Source organism: Crocuta crocuta, unplaced genomic scaffold, assembly GCF_008692635.1.
Source record: "Crocuta crocuta isolate KB4526 unplaced genomic scaffold, BGI_CrCroc_1.0 scaffold209, whole genome shotgun sequence".
Lineage (NCBI taxonomy): Eukaryota > Metazoa > Chordata > Mammalia > Carnivora > Hyaenidae > Crocuta > Crocuta crocuta.
Window position 1 is genome coordinate 3,613,972 of NW_027551566.1, and position 25,212 is coordinate 3,639,183.

Below are 25,212 nucleotides of genomic sequence, written 5' to 3' on the forward strand. Positions count from 1 at the left end.
AACAGGGGAGGGTAGAGAGAGGCAGACACAGAATGCAAAGCAGGCTGCAAGCTCTGAGCTGTCAGCACAGACTCCAACGTGGGGCTCGAACTCACAAACCCTGAGATCATGAGCTGAAGTCGAATGCTTAACTGACTGAGCCACTCAGGCATCCCAGGTAGTGATTTTATCTACTACTGTAAGGCAAATGTTTCAAGCTTCAAAAAGGAAAAAAAAAATCATAAAAGGGGACTTGATGCCAATGGTAGGTGAAGAGATAGACTCTCTGAATGAACTAAAGTTTCAAAAGTCCTGAAATAACTTATAGAATTATCACGGAACAGACTTATTACTCATAACTCTGAAAAATAGTCTTCTGAAGAGAAAAGAGGAGAGAAAAGACCAAAAATGTCAAAAATATCAGTTTCAAAAGACAGATTCCGGGCACAGCACACAGGCCAGTGAGATATGGATTCCTGAAAACATTCTAAAATCGATGATGAAGCAGATGGTCAGTGAGCCTGTAGTAAAGAACACAGGGAATGCTAGAAGCCAGCACTTCACAAGTACCGTGCTGTGCTGTACTAATATTTTTTTCTGATAGGATTATTGGGTTAATCACCAAAATACTGTGAAAATAGTACAGCATGATTTCCACACAAATGGATGATAATGGGATGGAGGAATGGGGGTTGAATGGGAATACAAATAATGCAGTTACTGACCTGAAAGAAGATTTCTAATAGGGGGCCAACTCTATCCTGTGCATCGGGGTTAGCCTAGACGTGGACAAAGACAAGGAAATAGGTTTGAAGATGACACAAATCTGGGAGGAATAGCCAGCATGTCATCTGAAACATTTTCACAGTCCACAATCACAGCCTAGCTCAACAGGAGCAGAATTCAGTTCTTCATGCGGGTTCCTCACAGGCCAGACAGTGGCTATGGGAATTTAGTTTAAAAAAAAAAAAAAAAAAACAACTGGATTGGGGCACCAGGGTGGTTCAGTTGGATAAGCATCCAACTCTTGATCTCAGCTCAGGTTATGATCTCACAGTTCTTGAGTTCAAGCCCCACATTGGGCTCTGTGCTGATGGTGCGGAGCCTGTTTGGGATTCTGCCTCTCCTTCTCTCTGCCCCTCCCCCACTTGTGTGTGCACTCTCTCTCAAAATAAATAAATGAACTTAAAAATTTTAAAAAACAACAGGATTTTAGTTACTTGTAGGCTCGGTGAGAGCCAGAGATGTGACTCAAGCCAGTGAAAGAAAGCAGCTCTGGTCACAATGAGCTGCATTACCACAGAGATGTGGCCTGGCATCTCAAGCACGTGCCACCATAAGGCACCATGCCCAGCGCCTCGTGTACACCTTATTTAACCCCAACAACCATGCCCCAGACATACAGGTAGAGAACAAAGTCCAGAGAACTGAAAAAACGCGTACACTGTGCCAAAGTCGTGGGTGACGTCCACTGCACAGCCAGGATGCAACCCCAAGTCTGGGCCACCCCTTGGCCTGTTGAGACCTCCACACCACTGTCCAGTGGCCTTAGTCACCCCACACCAGCAGAGCCACGCCCAGTCCTCCAGGTCATTCTCAAAGCTATGTCACATGAGAAACTTCAGAAAAACTAGAACAAGTCGGCCTGAAGAAGGAGGGAGACTGATGAAGCCTAAGTACATAATTACAACTTACCAGACCTCTGCAGGTCCTGTCCCTGCTCCCCACCTGTGTCTGTCCAAGTCTCTCCATGTGCCTCCCATCTCCCTGAATCCAGCCCCACCAGGCTGCTGGAAGGTGTCTGAACCACCCTTCGCTGCACCTGATGGTTTGCTCTCCTCCATGGCACACCCCTTTCAGTTGGCCAACTCCACCTCATCCCTCAGACTTTAGCTCCCTCTGGGAGATGGCCACCTTGGACCCAGGTCTGTCTAAGCCCACCCCTTGCTGCAGGAGGGTGGTGAAATCTCTTTCAACAGACACCTAAGTGCATTTCCTGTTTGATGACAGAGCCTCTCATGCACCAACCTTTGGGGAAGATTCAAAAACAAGCAAAGTTATTTTAAGGTCCCCTACATATATGAACTATGTTATCAAAAAATCATTTAATAAATCTAAAATACCATCACTAATAGATACTTTGGTGATGGGAATTTAAGGTTCTGTTTTCCAGACCTCTACAAATTTAATGCACATGTCTGCACCCCAGAAGAGGACAAAGACATTAGCAGCAACAGGGAGAAGCAGACTGCTCCCCAAATCATGATTTTTCATCTTCTTCATGATCATTGAATATGATCAATGGGAGGCTCTACCTTTGACATTATTCCAAGTCTTCTGAAATGAGGTTAACTCTACTCCTAAAAAGCCCAAATCAGCAAGGAATTGCAAATTAAAAATTCTGTCAATGCCTGACTGAAAAAGGGCAAGAACTCTGATATACCAGTCGGAGAGAAAAGATCACCTCCCTGGTTTGGGAGTGACTAAAACAGCAGCATGTCCGAAGAACAGTGTGTTTGTGGAATGTTTGTTCCCTATGGTCAAATCAATATAATAGCACGTTCTCTATCTTCCAGTGTGCACCCATCTCTTCAGGATGCAACTTGGTAAAGAAAATGCCTTCCTGATGACCACCAACCATAAAGATGCTATGTCAAGCCCCAGAACATACCTTTCTTTGGTCTATGCTTTGTGTCTCCCAAAAGCGTGGTCTCCTATAAAGTAAACCATGAAAGGCAAGATGAAACGGACCCTGCTACCCAGTGTTAGCAGACAGTGTTCTGTTTAAAGTACAGGCCTGCAGTCTGCCAAGCCTTCTCAGAGAAGCCATACAAGGGACAATTCTCCTTTCCCATTCCCATTCAAATGATATTTTTAATGGACCATAAAGAGCAAGCTTAAAAATAAGCAGAAAACAGGAGAGAGGTTAGGAGGCTGTAAAGATGGAGTTTTACACTCCACAAGAGGAACTGGACCTCAAGTCTAATTTTAGCCATGAGTTCCACAGTAAGGGTTAGAAATGACCTTCAGAAAGAGATCGAAGGGGTGGGGGAAGGCAGAATTAAGTTCCTTTTGGATGCTGCTGTGGGTTTCATGGGGCTTCATCCTGAGCTTTCAGGGTTTTCCCCCCCACCCCCAACCTTGGCCTGTGGTTAGACCCTATTGAGCTACTCTTTAGTGTACATGCTGCTGCTGCTTCTGTTTCTAGGAGTTTAAAGTGGACTTCGGGATGATGGAAAAGCTTCCTCCAATCCAATGCTACCTACATATTCTGACAATCAGTACATACTATCAGGGAGGAAAGATTTTTAAATTAATTAAATAAAATTCTCCCCACATGTAAGTAGGCTCAGAACTTCTGCCCAAATGCTGAATAGTCCTAACATCGCCATCCACATTTGAATCATGTTGGAAAGTTTTACCTTGTATCAAGCCAGCATCTATGTTAATGTAACTTAGACTTTTTTTTTNTTGCTACACATGCAATGAAATGTAACTTAGACTTATTGCTCCTATTTTGTTCCTGATCCAAGTGTCTTGTTCATATCTTTGAAATATTCAAGTTTTGTTTCTCCCCTTCAGTCCTTCTTCCTTTATGGTTTTCAGACCCTTCAGCAAACTGCCCACATGACTCTGCTTATGCCCCAATTTGTCTATGTCCCTTTAAAATGAGATCCAGGAACTGGATTGTGGTCTTCAAGGGTCTTTATCATTTTCCCACCATTCAGATGTCAAGTACCTTAGCTCTTCTATGTCATCCTCATTCCCCATTAGCACAAGGACAGGTTGCAGCTGTTCAGCAAGCATTAATTGGTGGTGATAAAATGTTGTGGCTGAGAAATGTCTGACAAATGTGTTCAGCAAGTCCATGACCCTAAGCCAAGTTTACAAAACTGTAGTTTGGAGGAACTTTAAAGTGAATTTTAATTCACTCTGTAAAAGCCTATGTAGATAATTCAAACAGGAGAGCTTCTTGGACCTCACTGCCCATCCAGCTGGGGAAGCTAACCAGGGATCTGCATCTGGAATGTAATGATTTCAATTCACAGTTTATTGCTATCATGGATTATCCCAGACCATCTGTATCAGTTCAGAGAAAGGCAGTCTGGCAAACCCCTTTCCAACTCCATATCCCTGTACTTGAATGTACATTAAAGGTGTAATTTGAGCTTTCTTTTCCTCACATTTTCTAACTATGTTTTTATTTGAAGTAGGCAACTGGGCCAGATCAGACAGACTCAGAGTTACTATAAAGGTCACAAACAGAGTTTCAGCATTACAAAAATGCCAAATAAAGATGTCTCCTTTACAGTTAGGCAAGAAGTATTTCAAAATAGGATAACTCTGTATAAGCATTAAACTATTACAGATGTCATATAAATATGTATTCCATATAATAATATATATGTAACCACTAATATCATATACTGTCTAAAAATGACCAGTACAGCTCTGCCACTAACAGTGAAATTAGCTGAGAAACTCTTTGGCAGAACATGGTCCCTTCTTTACAGAACTGTGAGGATACTGGTTGGATACATGGACAACCGTTCAGCTCCTGGAAAAGAGGCATCTGTGTGGTCCAACGTGCTGAGGCCTTTCTCTACCTCCCAAAGCTGGATACGTGAGAGATGGCAGCCACACTTGGTCTCAGTCATTTGGCTATTCTGAAATCGGATTCCCTTCCCATATTGGAGTAAAATGTCATCAACTACAAACTGCCACTGATAGGCTCTCACCACGGAATCAGAGGCCTGTGTGGGCCACTCAGGGAACGCCTCTGACAAAGAGGGTTATTTAAAAATAATACGCACAGAGTGGGGTCAGACACATTGTATTTCTATGGATAAAACCATTAAGCAGAAACACAGCAGGATTTGTTTAATAATAAAGTGGTTTGTTGAGGTTTGCAATTTTATTATTTCTTTTTAGAAAAACAAGAAAATTTACAAGATGCAAAGGTCTTACACAATACATTATCACTGATGTTTGTTCTCTGTATACCTTAACACGGGCCCTGGCTTAGGCGGTGTTGGGAAGAGCATGGACAGCATGAATGCAGTTGAGACCCATCATGGATACGCAGAAATACACCACAGTGTGAAAGGAGGACTCGGTGACAAATGATGCTTGGCCAGCCTGTTCCAAAAGCAAGCCAAGAAATCCCAGGAATCAGCGAAGTCCATCTGTGGGGGAAGCACAGGTGTCTGCCCTGCTGCCATCTGCATGGGGTGTATTCCCCTGCACTGCCTGCACCTGCTTCTCCATTAGACTGCAGCAACTACAAAACATGGTAACGTTCCTTTGGTGGTGGTGTTTGTTTCACTCGGTTTTGTCTTTGCAGGGCTACTCAAATAATTTATTTCTGTCTTCCTTTCCATGTTTCAGTTCCAAATCCTTAAAGCAGTGTAGGTACTTCGCATCTTCCATGAATTTTTCAGGATCCAGTTCCGCCCAATGATAATGCACTAAAAAGAACAAAGATAAGACCCATTACAGGAAAAGGTACCAAAATTTCCCTTCAAATCCTATTTTAGAAATATGACCAAGCATAAAAAAAAAAAACAAACAGCTGAAGACACCTCTTTCTGTCCATACAATGACAAGAGCATAACACTTTCACTTTACTATGAAAAATCTGCCATGTTGTCATGTATAAATCCAAACATCTTCTCACCAAAGTCTCCATATATTAGATCCTCATTCTTAGAGCTCAGGACACTCAATATCTGGGAATTAATTCACTTCTAAATGGCCTTTGAATCGAAGAGAAATCACAAGGCAAATTAGAAAATATGTTAACATGAATGTGAATGAAAATGCATATCACAATCTGTGATATTCCCTAAGGCAGTAGTTAGAGGGAAATTCATAGCATTCAATGGCTACTTTATTATTTTTTTTTACAAATAGTTTGTCAAGTTGGTTTCCATATAACACTCAGTGCTCATCCCCACAAGTGCCCTCCTCCATGCTCATCTCCCCCCTCCCCACCACACCCATCAGTCCTCATTTTGTTCTCAGTATTCAAGAATCTCTCATGGTTTGCCTCTCTCCCTTTTCCCCACTATTTCCCCCCTTTTTCTCCCNCTCACACCAGTCAGAGTGGCTAAAATGAGCAAATCAATGGCTACTTTAGAAAAGAAGATGTCACATCAGTAATCTGAGTTTCCACCTTAAGAAACTAAAAGAAGTAAAGCAGAGTAAACGCAAGGCAAGTAGAGGGAGAATAGTAAAGACTAGAATAGAAACTAATGAAACTTCAAGCAAAAACAAACAATACACAGAAAGATCAATAAACCTTTTTGCCAGACTTACCAAGAAAAAGGTATAAATTATGAATATCAGGAATCAAAGAGGCAACATCAGTGCATGTTTTATAGACATTAAAAGGATAAAAAAGGATATATCACAGAATAATTCCCACAAATTAGACAACACAGATGAAACGGACAAATTCCTTGAAAAAAGACACAAAACCTTATGTCCAAATCCTTTTAATAATGAGGGAGGCAGTGGGGAACCTAAATAAAGCATAGGGACAGGGAATAAACTAAACACTTGCTTTTGGGATATTTTTAATGCTGCTCAAGGGATGATGGTCGACTTCAGTATAAAATCTCCAAGTGTCTCAACTTCCCTTCTGTAATTCTGAGGCTACAACAAAAACCAGCTGGTCTTGCCAAGATCTGTGAAACAGACAACTGTCAACCCAGAGTTTAACTAAATCCCAAACTTAACACAGCAGTTTCTATCCCCTCAGATCTAAATTCTAATTGGATGAACTTCAGTAAAAGCAAAAGATTCTAGTAATAGTGGGTTGTACAGTGATACCACATCTATGAATATGCTTCTGGGTGCACTCAGCACAGGTCACATTCTTAACAAAGGGCTGCATTATGAGCAGATGCCTCAATAGAATTAACAGCCTTCCTGCACCCAGCTTGACATGGAGGCCCATGGGCCCACACCAGAAAGGCTAATTATAACTGCAGCTGTGTTCTTCAGTTCTATCTGGACCCATACGAGGAACTGAAATTTCCCCCAAGGCCTATCCTCATGCTCTAAAACCCACCGGTCACAGTGTTGCACTAATTCCTAAGAGATCTCAAAGACCACAAGGGGATAGGGATTATACAACATAATTCCTGGGGACCATATTTAGTTCTATTTTTAAGTCGATTACTAGAAAAGTAATCCATTTGCTCCTATATTTTAATCAAGATATTAACCCAAACACAGGCGCCTGGGGTGTATTAAAGCCTCTTTCCTCATCTGCAATACTAATAACTGAAATCCTGAAACTGGGTCTCACATTGACCTTTGGAGAACTTCTTCTTGGTGCAGATTAAACCTTTGTTTTTGAACTTAAAAAGAACTTTGGGACCCTGCTTTAATATATTATTCTTTTACATTTACTTCAAATATATATCCTAGATGTTTTAAACCTTAGAGATAATTTATGCTTCTAATGTTTGATGTGCAGATGGAAATAGGTTTAGATAATGATAATGTTCACAATATTCCATTAGATGATGAAAGCTGTGACATTATAGATACAGCTTTATCTATCTGTAACTATGTAAAATTAGAGAAAGAGCTATAGAATGATCTGATTAGAGAAAATGTTATAAAAGCATTATGTTAATAATGGTTATCTTTGATGAGATGGCAGGTGACTTTTATTTTCTTTGAGCATTCTGGTATTTAAAAAATTTTGCTATGATGAGTGAGCATTATTCTGTAACACAAAATGGCTTTCAAAAGAAATTTTATGAGAAAGACAATTTAGAAATTCCAATTCCCTACCAGAGAATCATAGAACTAGAAGAGATCCTGAGAGGTTTCATGCCAGGGCTTCTCAGAGTTTACAGTAAACCACTTAGGCCTAGGGACTTTATTAAGCACTTAACCTGAAGGATTTGAAGTAAGAATTCCTTCAAGAATTAACTGTTCTAATACTGGAATACCCAACAGGCACACCTATCATAATATCAACATTAATATTATGAGTGATGAGTTCCCAAACTGCATGCAAGAGCCTTCTGGCCCAGCAGGAGACACTGTTCCACCTGAAAGACACTGCCCCCGCCCCCTGCCATGATACATGGATTGGTCAAATTGATGCCAATTTTACTTCCAATCTCACTTTTAACAAATGTTCCTTCTCATTTTCTCAAACATATCCATGGAAAAACCTAGAGGCCAGGTTGCTGGCTGTCAAGTGGGAGTGGCTGGAGATCATAACACTCACACAGCTAGAATATTGAAAGGGGAGGTGGGGGAGGGGCTATCTGTGAGGTCCACCTGCCAGATCAGAAGCACTAAGTGGAAGTCATGTGCAAGCTGACAAACACACGATCCTGCACAAGACGCTGTCAAAATTTAGAAACTCGGGAAGAAGGGTAATGTGTCTCACTATGAGAACTGTTGAGAGAATGGCATCTACTTCCAAGTGCGTTTTCCTGATGCCCCTGTGAGTCAGTCAGGTGAGCTATCGCAGGGCAGACATGACCTGCAGGCTGGAGACACCTGACAGGCAGTAGTAAGCACCTGAGATAAGAGCACCACAGATGCACAGCCTTGTGGAAAGAAGCTTCTGGAATGGTTCTCTTTTATTGCCTGCAAACATCGGGGGCAGTGGGGAATAATCCAGCACCAGAAGCAAGGAATTCCTCTACAGCCTGTTCGAGTCTCTCAAAGATGCTGATTTCCAGCTGATCACTTCTGGCTGTAAGCCATTCGAGCAACCACAGATGTAAGTACTTGAGTTAAGATACACAGACCACAGACCTGCTCTCCAAACCAGTCAAAAGAACCCAGACTTTATATATTTATTTCAGGCCACAGCTAGGAATCTAATCTGAATTCACTTACCTAGAAAAGAAAGGCTGTTCTATGTAAAAACATGGGTCACTGAGAAGTCCACTTTATCAGAGAAGGATTCACTTTGCCCTAGCATTTGTAGAGATTCCAGTGAGCCCTCCACTGAACTGTCAAGGTGAAGACTCTCTGCCTTTACTCGAGGACTGATGCTCCTGACCTGGTGATGCCAATAGGGAGCCAGTGGTTTGATTTCCTGATTAAGGCAGGAAAACTTGGTGTGGTATACTAAAGAAAGAAACTCCTGACAACAATTAGTTTTTATTTGGGGCTTAACTTCTACCTTATTTCTCACATATATTTGTACATATTTAATCATGCCAGTCTTACAGAACTGATGATGGTTCAGAATTTTCACTTGTCCAACTGAACTTTCTGCAGTGACAGACTTGTTCTACCTCTGCACCATCCAAAACAGCAACCACTAGCCAGATGTGGCTAATGGGCAATGAAAATGCAGCTACTGTGACTAAGGAAATGAGCTTTAAATTTTGCTTAATTTTAATTAATTTAAGCTTAAATATCCACAGAGATAGTACCTACTGTATTAGATGGCATACTTCTACGTTATCTGTAAGCTTAGCTCAACACTTCAGCAAAAGACAGAATCACTAATTGTGGCCAGCTTCTTGCCAATTTATTTCCTAATAAATGGAAGTAAGGTGGAAGCTAGGTATGTAGAAACTCCAACTCTACTGCTGGTAAAGTAACATAATCAGTGAGGAAGCAGTTTAGCCTCATGTACAGCAGCGGCCAGAACAACACTAAGGTTTGGGAACAGTAACCTCTTCCAGGTTAGAAGAAAGAGAATGGGGCAGAAAATAATCTTTGAAGAAATACTGCTTAAATTTTCCCAAATGTATTGAAAGACAAACACTTACCAGTTCAAGAAGCTCAGAAAACTCAAAGCAGTCATCAGACTGAGACTCAGATGTGATACAGATGTTGGAATTATCAAAGGAAAATAACTATGATTAACATGTTAAGGGCTCTAATGGGCAAAGTAGACAATACACAAGAACAGATGGATAATACAGCTGAAAGATGGATATGCTAGAAATAAAAAACACCATAACAGAGAAGAATGCCTTTGATGGGCTCATCAGTAGACTGGACATAGCCAAAGGAAGAATCAGTAGGCTTGAAAATAGGTCAATATAAACTTCCAAACTACTGAGATGCAAAGAGAGAAAAGAATAGAATTGGAAAAGGGGGCACATGAGTGCCTCAGTGGGGTAAGCATCTGACTCTTGGTTTTGGTTCATGGGGTTAAGCCCCATGTCAGGATAGCATGGAGCCTGCTTAGGATTCTCTCTCCCTCTTTCTCTGCCCCTCTCCTGCTCAATTGTGTGCACACGTACACTCTCTCAATATAAATAAATTAAAAAAAAAAGAATGGAGGAAAAAGGGAATTGACCATCCTGGACATGGGACAATTACAAAAGGTATAATATACACATAATTGGAAACTCAGGAAGAGAGAGAGAACAAAGTATTTGAAGTAATAATGGCCAACAATGTTCCAAACTGCAAAACAAAACAAAACAAAACAAAACAAGAGAAAACCCTGAAATAAGCTGCAAGGAAGGGTGTCAGGGGAGGGAGGAAGTAGAGACACTGTTAGAAGCATGTGATAACACATGATACATGTGAAGCCATACAGGTCATTTGAAGGTGGCCTTAGGTTAGTTAAAAATGTGTACTACAAATTTTAGGGCAACCACTAAAAAAATGTTTAAGTTAAAAAAAAAAGCACGTCAGAGGCACAGTTTTATACATGAAACACCACCACATGTTGACACAGGGAAGCAAAACGAAAACCATGGAAATGAAAGAGATTCTACCTTCTATAGGGGGAAAGCACAGTGAAAACACAACTATCCTTTAACACACGCACATACAACCTGCTCTAGCTCTAGCTCATTAGGAAGAAATGTGCTCAGCCAGATACGTCTTATTATTCAGACAAAGGTCAAGTTGAAAATGCAAACAGATGGCAGTTTCCAAAACACTTTCCTTGCTTGGTTTCAAGTGTGTTGACATTTGAGGACAGAAATGTGGGGTGCTGCTCAGGAGCACGCTCCTCTCACACCCTAATGACAGCAGCCAAGTAAATATGCAAATGAGGCAATACTTGACCTTGCAGTCAAAGGCAGAGAGCACATGGCCCCATTGAGAGACTGCCATAGCTAGCACAGGGGGAAATGGGAGGTGCAGCCTCACAAGAAACCTTAAGCCCTTGCAGCAAGGTGAGTGAGCCTGAAGGAATGAGGCAGGGGACAAAACGAGAGGTGCATGTTAGCACTTCCACATTCATTTGATAAAATAAGAACCATCTGCAATGTGACAGAGAAATGTCAACACCCTGGGAGTATCCTCTGAAGGTTTCTGACTCATTTTCAAAGAAAAACATGCCCAAGCTCACGCAGTTTCTCACTCCATTTCCTTTTGCCTTTTCTCTCTCTCTCATGCCTTAGAAACTCCAAGCTGCTCCCTTAGGTCCTGTGAGGCTCCCTAGGGCTCTTTCTGTTTGTAAAGAAAAGCAAATGAAAACTGCAGCTCCCCTCATTGAGGCAGGGGTGAGACTGCTGTTTTTCTGTGGAGCAGGGTCAATGCCAAGGTCACCTTCTGTCACTCCTTAATTCAGCTCTTACAGATATCTGAATATTTGGTGGTGATTTTGGGGGTTTCCTGGAATGATAAATTTCAGCAGATGGGACAACAAAAGTCCACGGGCAACAAAAAACCCAAATACATAATTGGAGAATCATTTGTCATTTACTCCTGGCCCCCTTCAGGGTCTTCAAATCTGAGAACATCTCCATAATCCCAAAAAGGTGTGTGTGTGTCGGGGGGTGCCCCAGCTCCTCCTTGGTCCTTGGCTGGCTATGGCAGAGGTTTCTGAGAGGATTCCTCACGTCTATCCATGCCTGGATGTCAGCACCAGCCACCCAGCCTCTGCTGTCATCTCTGGTTTGAATTCCAACTGGACATCCACCTTAAACTGCCAATAAACAACTGGTTTTCCTCATGGCCTCAGTCAAAACCCAGACAGTGCTACAGTGCTAAATATGCTAAACAGGCAAAGAAAACGTGGCTTCTGTATTTTCATGAGCCCATCCAAATATCCTCATGAGCCTCCATCCACTGAGCAGCAGCAGGGGAAATCCTGAACGCACAGTAATTCTCTCCCCTGGGTGTGAGAACAGCTGAGCCCCCAAGTGGCCTCTGTGCATTGGTGGCTGGTGTGGTTCAGCACCTGGTGCTGAGTCCTGGGACACATTGCTGAGCAGCACCTGATGGCTCAGGGGCCAGAGCTCTCACTAGCACTACAGACCCCTCACGCCTCGCCCTGGGAGCCACACGGAGATCATGGCTGAGACCTGCAAGGACTCAGTGCTATGAAGAACTGAGGTCATGACACTCCTGGACATACTGGGCTCTCGGCCTCTGAGACAGGCTCACCTCACCCCTTCTACCAGGACCTATGGTCAGCCCAACGAACCCCCACAAACCTCTCTTCTATACCCCTCACAGGGCAGGTGAGACCCTCTACTAACTCCTGCTGCATCGTGATGCCTAACCATGTCTTGCCCCTTCTACTCAGGTGCAGCAGCCTCGTAGAGACCTACAGCCATTCTACACAGCAGTCTCCTTCCAGAATTCCCACCAGGGACCAGAGCACAGGACTGCAGGCCTCCAGCTTTCCTATCAACCTAAACACCACCCCAAGGACTCTAGCCTGTGGCCAGAACACCAAGTGTGGCCTTGGGCTTCTCCTCCATCTGTCCCTCTATTCTCTCCCACTGTGTCTGCTGAACTGAAGCTCTCCTTCACCTTCCCTCCTGCCAGACAGGGCCCCTCTACATCATTCCCCTGCACTCACCTTCTCCCAACTCCTCCCTAGGGCCATGATGATGACACAGCTGCAGTGAATTTGATTTAAAGGGGAAAGGAAAACACATCTACTCTTTTCAAAACACTGTGCCTTTGAGTTTGCTTCCCCCACTACTGTGTCCCCTCTCTGGTTAGTTCTTTTTGACCCTTGAACAACATGGAGGTTAGAGACACCAACTTCCACACAGGTGAAAGTCCATATAACTTTTGATTCCCCAAAACTTAACTACTAATAGCATACTGCTGACCATAGCCTTACTGATGACATAAACAACACATTTTCCTTATGTTATACATATTATAAGCTGTATTCTTACAGTGAAGAAAAAAAAAGACAATGTTATTTTCAAAATAATGAAGAAGAAATACACTTACAGTCCTGTACTGAACTGATTAGCACTAGAAGTTTTCATCTGTTAACAAGACAAATTGTCTGTCAGTACCTACGGCATCATTCTACATGATACAAAACACAAAACACTTTATACATATTACTGATGCTAGACATCAAAAATGAAAAGATAATGTGAAAAAGAAATTCATATTCATTTACAAGTATGATGATTCATGTATTGATAATGAAGAAGTAGCAATAGGATTGCTTTACAGTAGCCTAGCTTATATGCTAATGAATGAATGGTTAAGAAATTTTTCTAGCATACAGTTTTACAGTCATATTCATAATACAGTGCTGTAAAGACTTTACCACTGTAATGATAGGCCGATATGCAGTTTCTCCAATTATAAGAGAGGCATACTGTACAGTAATTCTTTTAAAGCAAAGTTGCAAAACAAGGGAACAAACACATTTTCAATTTTATATCAACTATCACTCCCTTTATGCCTCTGTAAGGACAGGTTCTCCACTTCACATGGGTCTTGCACATGATGTTCTACATGATGAATATGAAGACGATGAAGATGATGACACAAAATGTTTCATACAGTTAATAGGTTTTCACACAAGGACACACACATACACAACCCATAAGTTTATTAACTGTATGGATGGCATGATGACGATTTCCTATTCATTAAGCGGAAGTGGATCATCATAAAGGTTTCCGTCCTTGCCGTCTTCACACTGAGTAGGCAGAGGAGGAAGGAGGGGCTGGCCTTGCTGCCCCAGAGGTGGAAGAGCAGAGGAAGTGGAGAGGTGGAAGGAGAGGCAAGTGAGACAAGCACACTTGCTGTAACTTTATGGAAATAACAAACATTGTAATTTCTGTCAGATTTTTTTTTTTGCTTTTTCTTTCCTATGTTTTCAAATGTTTCTATATGACACTAATCCTTCTTCCACCTTTGCTTTAGTTTCAGTGTCCAATCATAAAAGAACTCAAAACTCATGAATATCTAGAACCCTTGTGCCAGACTAATAATTTGTTTTATGGCACTGCTGCTTCTTTGTCTTCTTCCTCATCATCTGACACTGGTTTAGAAGGACTCACCTCCCTTAAGTCATCATCTTTTAATTCTTCTGTGGTGTCTACTAGTTCTTGAATTTCTCCAAGATCCATATTATGAAACCCTTCACCCCCACAACTCACCTTTTTGAAAACCACATCCACAGTCTATTTCATGATTTCCTTGATTAGGTTTGTTCTAAATCCTGTGAAGTCATGCACAATATCTGGACAGAGTTTTCTCCAGCAGGAATTTATTGTTTTGGGCTTGATAGCTTTCACAGCATTTTCCAGAATAACAATGCCATCTTCAATGGAGTAATCCTTCCAGGCCTGGTTGATGTTCTTTCTATTGAAGTTCTCTTCCAGAGCACTAACAATGCTTCCCATAGAGTCCCGTGTGTGATGAGTCCTCGAGATCCTCATGACTCCCTGATCTACAGCCTAAACTAGAGACCATGTGTTTGGAGGCCACAGACCACTTTGACACCTTCAGTGTCGGTGTCAAATCAACTACCAGTTCTGGGTGGCCAGGGGCATTGTCCAATATCAAAACCTTTAAAGGCAGCCCCTTCCTGGCAAGGAACTCCCGCAGTTCGGGAACAAAGCATCAATGGAACCAATCCAGAAAAAGAGTTTTCATTATCTAGGCCTTCTTGCTATACAACCAAAAAGATAGCAGCTGGGGTGTGTTTATTCCCCTTCAAGGCTTGGGGGGTTAGCAACTTTATAGATAAGGGCAGTCCTGATCATAAACCCAACTGCATTTACACAAAACAGCAGCTAGCTTCTCCCTTCTTGTCTTAAATCCTGATGCTTGCTTCTCTTCCTTACTAGTAAATGTCCTTTGGGACATTTTCTTCAAGAATAGGGTACTTTTGTCTGCATTAAAAACCTGTTCAGACAGCTAACCTTTCTCTTTAATGATCTTGTCAATGGCATCTGGGAACTCCTCTGCTGCCTCTTGGTCAGCAGATGCTGCTTCTCCTATTTCCTCGATATTTGTAAAGTCAAACCTTTTTCTAAAATTATCAAACCATCCTTTGCTGGCATTAAATTCCCCAGCTTTAGATCTTTCTCTTTGCTTTTGCTTTGTCACGTAACGATCTCACTTTTTCTCGAATCATCTTGAGTCTGTAAGTATGCCTTTTTTTTTTTTTTAGGTTTATTTATTTCTTTTTTGAGAGCGGGGGGAGGGGTAAAGAGAGAACACCAAGCAGGCTCCATGCTATTAGTGCAGAGCCCAATGTAGGGTTGGAAACTCATGAACCGTGAGATCATGACCTGAGCCAAGTCGAATGTTTAACAGACTTGAGTCATCTAGGTGCCCTGGTATGCCTTTCTTATAGCAATCCTGCACCAACATAAAGGCTGCATTACCAATATGAGATAAAAGGATATTTCATAAAAAGTGCACGGTTTTCATGCCTGCTGGCATTGCTAAAGCAATGGCTTCACAAAAAAAAATTTTTTTTTAGACAATGTTCCTGATACTGGATTCATTTATCTTGAGACAGTGGGCACTGCAGCTTCAGACCTAAATCTATGAGACAGATTAAGCAATTCAACTTCTTCTTGTGGTGGTATGACTTCTCTCTGCTTCCTGGGAGCACTTCCAGCATCACTGGTGGCACTCTGGATGGGTCCCATGGTGTTGTTCAAGCTTTAGGGTATTGTACTAGACACGATGAAAAGTCCGCAAGAACCACGAGATATCACTTTTTACTACAATACACAACTTACGGCAGAGACAAGCTGCTCATGCAAAGATGATGAGCATCACACGACATTTTAAGTGGATACTCACAACACATGAGCTCATGGCAACAGCAACAGGAGGTGGCTAGGAAATTATTATAGTATATAACATATACCATAGCTAACTTATGCAGTTATGACTTCATACTGCATTTTCACACTTGTTTGCATTTCTCTCCACTGCCCACATAAGTGTTCGTGTGTATAAATTTTAACTTTTTATAATAGATTTATGTATATTTTATGGTGGTAACTGATAAAATAAACTGGTACTTACATAGATTTTATGCATTCATGACATGCCCAACCTTTTCTTAATTTCTTTATATTTCTACAGCTATGTGGTTTGTCTGCAAGCTTTTTCAAATTGTTGTAAATCTCCAAAAATTTTTCCAATATAGTTATTGAAAAAAAAAACATGTATGGGGGACCCACACATTTCAAACCCATGTTGTTCAAGAGTCAACTGTAGAATGATTTACCCCAAGTTCTATACTACCCAATCAGTAATACCTTGAGAATGAATATGGTTACAGTTTTTAACTTTTCCATCAATTTTAGAAAAGCAAAAATAGATACCTACCAGTCTATAAGAAATTTCACCTCTTAAACTTTGGGAGATGTTGGAAAGAAATGTCTACTTTCACCTCTTCCCCTTTTTTCTGTGTCCTGTTTTCTACTGGCAGCATGTCCCCTAGCATGTTCTGTGACACTGTTACTGTCTCTTCCTCTCTGCATGAGGCGTTCAGCTGTTTTTCTCGCCCACAGACATGGCAAAATCACTCCCAAGTTGCCCACTAGGCACAGGAAACTAATGTCCAGGATACCCTTCTACTGGGATTATTCTGAGGCCAAAATCGAACTCAAATAGAAAGTTATGTTTTGCACTGTTATAAAAAGTAGAATTCAACAACATCCCTCAATAAATAAAAGATTTGAAGTATTGAACAGACTCAGTTACATCAAAAATCAAGACAAAAATTTATAAAATACATTAGCAGGTTGATAATATAATCAAGAAAGGATGCAACTAAGTGGCATAAGAATTTTTTAAAGCCATTTTGAAAATACAAGGAAGGTCCAAGGCATGTTTGAGTGTGTGTGTGTGTGTCTGTGTGTGTGCACATGTGCACACACATTTAGGTTGATAAGCTGTGTTTGGTTAGTGGGAGAGGAGTGATTATGTATTTATTGCTTTTCTATTCCTTGAGTTCATCGTGGAAGTCTGAAAATTCAATTTTTAAAAATTTACTGTAAGCTATTATTTATAATCTTAAAACTAAAGGGAAAAGACATGGTGCTGCATCAGAGCAGGGCCATGAGAATAAAAAGTCATGCAGGCTGGGCAGCTGCCCTCAGTTCAAGGAGAAGAAATAGAAAATACTGCGTCTGGATTTTGCTTCTGAACCAAGAAACCACCCACTATAATGAATGTCATCCCCTGGCCATCAGATTAGCCAGTCCTTCATCTGGGGGGCAGGAGTGGGTGCTGGGGTGCTCTCTCCAACACAATTGCCAGGGGGCAGGGGAGTCGCCACAGACACACAGGGAGAGTCCCTTTCAACTTGCCCCTTCTACCCCAGCCTGCTAGGACTATCACCAGGCATTATGGCTTTACCTGCCTGACTTTCACAGTATCACTGGTGAAAGGAATGAGTTTTACTCTTTTAGTCAATAAAGAAAAACCAAGAAAGCAAAGTTTACCTAACACTGTCACAGAGAAATTGGCAGGATGGAAATAACTCAAGTGTGACTCTGTGTTACCGCTGGACCCACTTAATGAGCATAATTGTAAAAGTAACTTAAGGAGCCACCCTGTGCACTATCTGTGTGGTGCAATTCACCACTCAGAAATTTAGGGTAAGTCAGAAGCACTAGCAATATCTGTGATGGAGAAACTGACTGCTGATATGAGCAAATCATCACAGAGGTTTTAAGGGGGTGGGAATGAAAGTTTTATATGATATAAATGCCACACAAAATGTTACTCATGTGTATTCATGAATATTTAACATTATTTAGACACCATATAGCAAGCTTCAGAAGACTCTTCCTAACTCACACCAACTGTATTGTGTCAGTTCATGAATAAAAGCCCAAGTCTTTAGGTCAGACAAAGAAAAGGGGGAGCTTGTGACTGTGACACATGAGGCAGAGTGTGAAAAAACTTCCCTCTGATTCCTGCTTCACTTTCCCATGAGTGTGAGAAAAATCAGCCAAGACAAGTGACCACGGCTCTGTTGCTCCCATAGTTACTTGTAAGGAAACAGTGATTAGGGGAAAAGTCAAGGGGACATTACAGGATTTATTATCCAGTGTCCCCCTCCCCTTAAAACTATCAGTAAATAGGGGCACCTGGGTGGCTCAGTCAGTTGAGAGCTCAACTTCAGCTCAGGTCATGATCTCACAGTTCATGAGTTCAAACCCTGCATTAAGCTCTGTGCTGACAGATCAGAGCCTGGGGCTTGCTTTGGATTCTCTGTCTCCCTCTCTGTCCCTCCCCTGTTCATGACTTCTCTCTCAAAATTAAACAAACATTTTTTGAAAAATCTTTAAGAAAAAAAACTATCAGTGGATCAACAACACAACCTTTCTGAGCTCTCTGTTCTGTTCCTTTGGTCTGTTTACATTCGCAAGCCAGTTCCACAGCACCCAATTATCACTACGGACTGTATAACATAGCTCAAGTGTCTGGTAGTGTGCATCCTAAAGGTAATTTCACAAATGGACTTCCTTTCAGAAGGAAAGAGAGGGTAGAAAACCATTTTATGAATGTTCTCCTCTCTCACCACTCAGCATCTCCAGGATGAACCCGCATGCTGATGTGGTTTGAACCACGGACTATGTATAAACTGAGGGCTATGAAATGTATGGCCAGACCTTGCTCCTCTCTTGATTTCTGCTATGACCTCCTAACTGGCCTGATGGTTCCAGCCTCACTCCTCACGGCGGCTGGAGTGATCTCCTTAAATTTTGCACCTGATTATGTCACTTGTATCTTCAAACCTTCAGAGGCTCCCTGCCACCTCAGGATGAAATCCAAATTTCCCAATTGCACACCAGGCCCTTATGACCCAGAACTTTCCTACTTGTCTGATTTTACAGAAGCTCCCTGGACACTTCCCACCTCTACTCGCACACAGTGTTTTAGCCATTATTCTCCACCTCTGTTCCCAAACTCTCTGCGTTCTTCCCACACCCAACAGTGTTTACCTCTGCTCTTCTCTTGGCGGAGGTAGCTCCCACCTCGCCCCCTGTCTGCCCATTTCCACATATCCTCCCCTTCGTGGAGCCTCACTCATCCCCCCCACCCCCACAACAAACCATGCTACAATTATTTCTTTGCTTCTCCCTGAACTTGTGAACTCTGGCAAGTATGAGGCTTTAGATAACATGCTCACTGGGGGGAACAAACTTGAGCAAAGGGTCAGCTGACAGCCAGGTCAAGGTTTAGACGCCTCTGACATTCAGGAAGGGAGGTGGACTACTACTACTACAGTGAGCTAAGAGGCACTCTGGGTACGGAGGGGACAAGGCGCTGTGCCAGGCAGAGCGAACTGAAGGATGGAGGAACATGGGGTGGGCAGCTGTAGGTGACTGTGGTCCCTGCTGGAGCTGCCGAGAGCAGCAGCGGAGAGGAGGGTGCAAGGCAGCAGCAGTTTGGGTAAGGCTCTGGGTCCAGATCACACATCTGCAAGCACTGTGCAAATGCTCACAATAGCGGCAGTTGTTGGCTGACAAAGGCAAGTGAGGAAGTAGAACAACCCCAGGCCCACGGGTCCCCATCTGCACCTCAACTTTTCCATCCAGGAAGGCGGCAGATTTGAGGAAGCTACGAATGAATGTCCATAAAGTGAATTCTGCCTCAAAAGCCATTCTGTTCTCAATTTGTTACCATTTGCCCAAAATGTAAGAAGATGGAGTTATGTGGGAAGTGGAGGCTCTTACCTGAGTTCCATCGCTAAGTCTATGGCTCCCGCTCAGAAGACACGTCGCCCTCTGCCCCGCTGCTGGCACTGCGGTCTTCTTTTCGGGGGGCGTTTCTTTCTTTGCTTGATTCAGAAGGCCCCTTGGCTCTGGTCTTTTCTTTCCTCTGCTGCTGTTTTTCAAGCTTTGACAGCTGATTATAAAAAGTAAAAAGACTTGTTTTACAAACGTAAACATGTGCCTGTATATCCAAACACCTATTACTTCCCATGTAGCAACCACTGGAAGCGCTTCTGTCTGATAAGCCGATGTGCTACAGCGGTTCAGATGTGCCAAATGGCCAGCAACACATTTGTCAGGCACCTGAATTGTTGACATAGATTAGTCATGTGTGTGATCTCTCCGACTTTCCCCACCAATAACTCATCTTGCCGTGTGCTATTTGAAAACGGTCAGCTAACAGGCTTCTCTGACAGGCTGAGAAGAGCCCTATAAATAAAAGTCTTTTATCTGGGGTGTTTTTTTTTTCCCTGATGTTTCTACAGCTTTTTCTAAGCATGCTGTCTTCCTACTTACTGTTTTTTAAAGACTGATCAAAACACTCCACTATTTGCTGAAGATAACAGAGATGGCTCTGGATAAAGCACATTAAGCACATTTAGACATCATTTCAATTCGCAGTTTATTCTTTGAGACTGAACTTATCCACAGCCAAAACCCCAAGTGTTCCTAGTAGGCCACATGGCGGCTACATAGGGACGCTGGCCATAGGAAGCCCTCTCAGACTTCCTTCAGGCCGGCTGGGGGACATGCCTCTGGCATCCGACTCCAGAGGAACCGGGGTCCACTTCTCCACTGGATATGTCTCCAACTTGTTCAAGGAAACCACAGACTAGACAGTCGAAAGAAACTTAGATCATCTGACACTCAGAGCAATAGCAAGGCCACTCTCAGAAAGGCCTGCTGAGAAACTTGTCAGAGCACATTGGCCAAGTTTGAGCCCACAGGATTTTCTTAGAACAAAAAAGCCATCTGTAACAAAGCCCAAGAGACAGCAACACCCAGTTTCATCTGTCTCCCAGACTAAGACTGCAAACATTTTATAGTTCACATGGAAAGACGGAAGCTTAATTAAGGGCTGGCTTCTCCCTGCCGATCCGTGTCCCACATCCAAACACACAAAGAAAACTCACTATAAGCAACCTGCCATATCATCTCTTGATTATAGACAGACTTTGAGCGGAACCTTTAGATCAATCAACAATCAGCTGCTCTCAATTTGGTCTAGAAAACCACATTTATTAATGGTTGAGTTATCTTTTCTACTCCCCATTTACCTGAAAAGCTCTAGTAAACAACGAGGTTGGTTAATAAGCTAAGTAGATTTTGTGAATGAAGACATCACTTCACCTCTAACCCATCAACTCTCCTCCCAGATAACTCCTCTGGATAAATTCTCATTCCTGTGGACAGGAAAGGCTCACAGAAATGAACAATACACTACTGTTTGTGTCAGCAAAAATCCAGAAACAACCTAAATGTCAACTGACAGAAGGATACATAAGTGTAATGTGGTATATACTAAAATAAAGCAATAACATAAAGCCGATCTACATATATCAAAAGGGATAAGTCCTTAAAACCATGTTATGCAAACCAAATTAACTTTCAAAGGCTATATCCAGCAGGATTCCATTTACACAAAACAACACTATATATTGCTAATGGGCTTATGCAGATATGGTATGAACTAGGTGAATACAAACCAAATTCAGTACAATAGTTAACTACGGGAAGACAGAGGGGAGAATGGGAGCACAGTGCAATGAATATACAGGGTTCCCACCATAACTGCCAACTTTTACTGTTATAAACACACAACCAGATATGGAACAGGGCAGCTGGCCAGTGCTAGTATGTGAACTGCTTGCTACTGTCACTTAGACCATTACACCAGTAAAATGCTTGCACTAGAATGTAAACCAACACATAGCTTCCTTCAACAACAAAGTCTTGCTGTCAAAATATGAGCTACTGAACTGTGTACTTGGTGGCATTTTTCTCTGTACTATTCTATCACAGATAAGGGAGGAATTTCCTGCATCTAAGGTGACAGCTTTCCATGCCTATTCCTCTTTTGGTATTAAATACTCCTTTTCTTTATGAAATGATGAAGATAGTAGATGGGGGTCCTTCTATCTTGTTTTTTTTTTTTTTTTTTTGGCAAAATGATCTTGGATTGTACAATGTGAATATACTTACCATTATCTAACTGTATATTTAAAAATGGCTAGGATGTAAACTACCCCAAAAACCAAGAGCACACTTGACACACTCTAAGTTAGCAAATTTGATGGTAAATTATATTTTAAAAATATAAAAAAATAAATAAATAAAATCCTTAAATAGAAAAAAATAGTTAGGATGGTAAATTTTATGTGTATTTTATAAGAATTAAAAAACATTTTATTGTGCTATATATAATTGACATATAATATTATAGGAGTTTCAGGTATACACATAATGATTTGATTTGTATATATTGCAAACTGATCACCACAATGAGTCTAAGAGCCATCACCCAAAAAATTTTGTTAGTGATCTTAGAAAACATAGAGTTGGCACTCCATGCTGGACCCCTCCCAAATTTTTTAAATTTTTTTATATTCCTATTTCATGAAATCCAAACATCTGGAAATCACTGTTCTGCAGTGAACTGTGATAAGTTGCCTTCTGCTGCCAGCAGCTTACATTTACATCAGTGTCTGTGTATGTGTTTACGTATGTATGTATAATAAATATATATATCTATAGACAGATCATACATGTACACATAGAAAATCATGAACATGTTCCAAGTTAGACACAAGAAAGCATGATTTTTATTTTAAAAAGAGACTCTTTCCATTCTGTGTCCCCTCTTTGGAGGTACAGATAGAGAAAATGTGACCATCCCCCGTGACTTAACTAGGCCAAGCCTCCCCCCACTGCTAAGATTCAATCTCATGCAAAGGTCTGTTTGTCCAAACCTGTTCTTCACTTTCTACTCTCAAATGCTGGTGAGAAATCAGACTCCAGGAGAGGGATGGGGAATCATTCCCAATTAAAGCAGGTTTCTCCAAGGCTCCTTGGGTACTTGCAGTGCCTATCTGAGGCTGCACTGGCTCAGAGGTGCCATCAAAAGAGTGTGAGACTAACCAACTTGACAATAAACTATTTGTAAAAAAAAAAAAAAAAAAAAAAAAAAGAGTGTGAGACTGTGGAAACTTCGGTTTGACCTCTCACCCCAACCCGGATGTCCTTTCCCACCACGATCACGCTTGCAAGTCATGTGTGATAATTTTTGAAGTAACAGGCATAGCCCGAGTTTCTATAAAGGATGTGATGCTGATTCTCTTACATGATTTATCTTAATAGAACCCCAACCACATATGGTTCCTTGCCTCAAAATTCTCTGTGAGAACATTGTGAACTAACCTAATAAATTTAAGCCTTTTCTCAGAAAACTTGGAATCCAAGGCAGACAAGGCTTGGAATTTGCATCTCAGGGCAAGAAAGCAGTTAGATTTTTTTTAAAGAAAACAAATGAGAAAGGAAGAAAAAGAAGCAGAAAAGAAATTGGTAATGCATATGGAATTATGTAGAATGTCAACAGCTTTCAAATTCATAGGGAGATGCATGTCAAAGAGAATGTAAACCACTAAAGGCCCTGTGAACACATGACCTACAAACACTGAAATGGAGTACTTTTGGGTTTTTGTTTGTTTGCTTGTTTTTTAATTAACTGATGAGGATGTCCATAATGCATAGGAAACACTGTCCAAACCACACAGGCCATAATGTTATGGAGAGAAATCTAACCTTCCCCTGGGCACAAAGACACTGCCAGGGGCCAGATAACCATCCTATGGCCAACCTGTACCTCTCATGGTAGATCCTGGAAAGTTGGGGGCGGGGGCGAAGTAGCAGGGATGGGAATATCTAGATCCCAAACTCCCCAACTCATGATTCAATCCACTGAGAAAATAAAGGATTTTCTTTGTAGTTAAGATGTCCTTGCTCAAACTGCATGATGTAAGAATAAACTAGTTGAGGGTGTAATATGGAAACCAATTTGACAAAACTATTTGTAAAAAAAAAAAAAAAAAGAATAAACTAGTTGAATATGGATTCTACTATACGGCTTGCAAACCTACATAACCTGAAGGATCAGGCAGGTAGCAAAATGAGGGAAGTAACAAAGCACAAGACAACAGGGCACAGTGGAGACTGCAGCCACACTGGAGAGGACAAGTCCCTCCTAAGGACATTCACATTTCTTTTTAAACATCTGGACACATGTGATGTCAATGGGACAGATATGAGCCACCAGTTATGAGGTTAGGAACCTCCACTTGGCACTTCGACCTGTGTGATCCCATTTGCTCTGAACAATGCAGTAACAGTTGTATTATCATCAATGTCCCACAGAGAAACCACTGTCTGGGTCTGCCTCTTGGTTTTCTGCTCAGGTCATGGTCTTGTAGTTCACAGGATCACTGGGCTCTGTACTGGCAGCACAGAGCCTGCTTGGGGTTCTCTCTCTCCCAATCTTTCTGCTTCTCCCCACAGAAGCTTATCTCTCTGTCTCTTTCTCTCTCTCACTCAAAATAAATAAACTTAAAAAAGAAAAGAAACCACTGTCAGCTGCCAGTACCACAGGTACAGTTGTCTTCCCAGCTTCTTCCTCCCTCCCTGCTGATCCCAGCAACTTGCTACTTCAGAAGTGACAATCTCTGACCCTGCTATCACATGGGCATAGTGATGGAGCTCACAGCCAACAGGACCTGAGGGGGATACAGGGGGCTACAGAGAAAGGTTTATCATCCAGCCTTGTTCCCAGCTTTTAATGTTGAGTTACTGTGTTTCAGCCTTCTGACTTCAACCATCGACACAGAAATGTACAGGCAAAATCTGCAGCAGCTTGTTGCTAGACCTGCATTTGGACTAGTTTCCCTTTAATTTGGCACAGAGGGGGCCTTGAGGTCCCTGTGTATTTTCTAGCAATGAAGACAAGGGCAAGGAAGGATCATATGCTACAGGCAGAGTGCCAACAATTGTCAGCACCCCAGCTTTCTCTGCTTTAAAATGGGGATTATAATATTACCCTTCATACATATCAAGTGCTTAGGATACTGGCTTGTCATGAGTGGACATCACCAACCACATACCTGGTGGACAGTCAGCCCCAGGAAGCCAGGGAGCCTGCTTCGTTTGCCTCTGTGTCCCTCAAACCTAGAATAGGGTAGGACTTGTGGCCAGTGCTCAATATATGTCTTTTTTTTCCCCTAAGTTTATTTATTTATTTTGAGAGAGAAAAGCACAA

The 25,212-nt window shown here is 41.9% G+C and overlaps 1 protein-coding gene across 1 annotated transcript in view; it reads right to left on the minus strand.

Annotated features, from left to right (window-relative positions):
* Positions 1 to 4,797: 4,797 nt before the first annotated feature.
* The window catches only part of DTD1 (D-aminoacyl-tRNA deacylase 1), a 184,424-nt gene continuing 164,009 nt past the window's right edge, over positions 4,798 to 25,212 (minus strand). The window contains exons 5-6 of the mRNA XM_077750161.1: positions 19,869 to 20,040; positions 4,798 to 5,447 (exon numbers count right to left, since the gene is read on the minus strand). Of these exons, the coding sequence (XP_077606287.1) occupies positions 19,888 to 20,040 (153 nt within the window). The 3' untranslated portion in view covers positions 4,798 to 5,447; positions 19,869 to 19,887. The remainder of the gene's footprint in view (positions 5,448 to 19,868; positions 20,041 to 25,212) is intronic.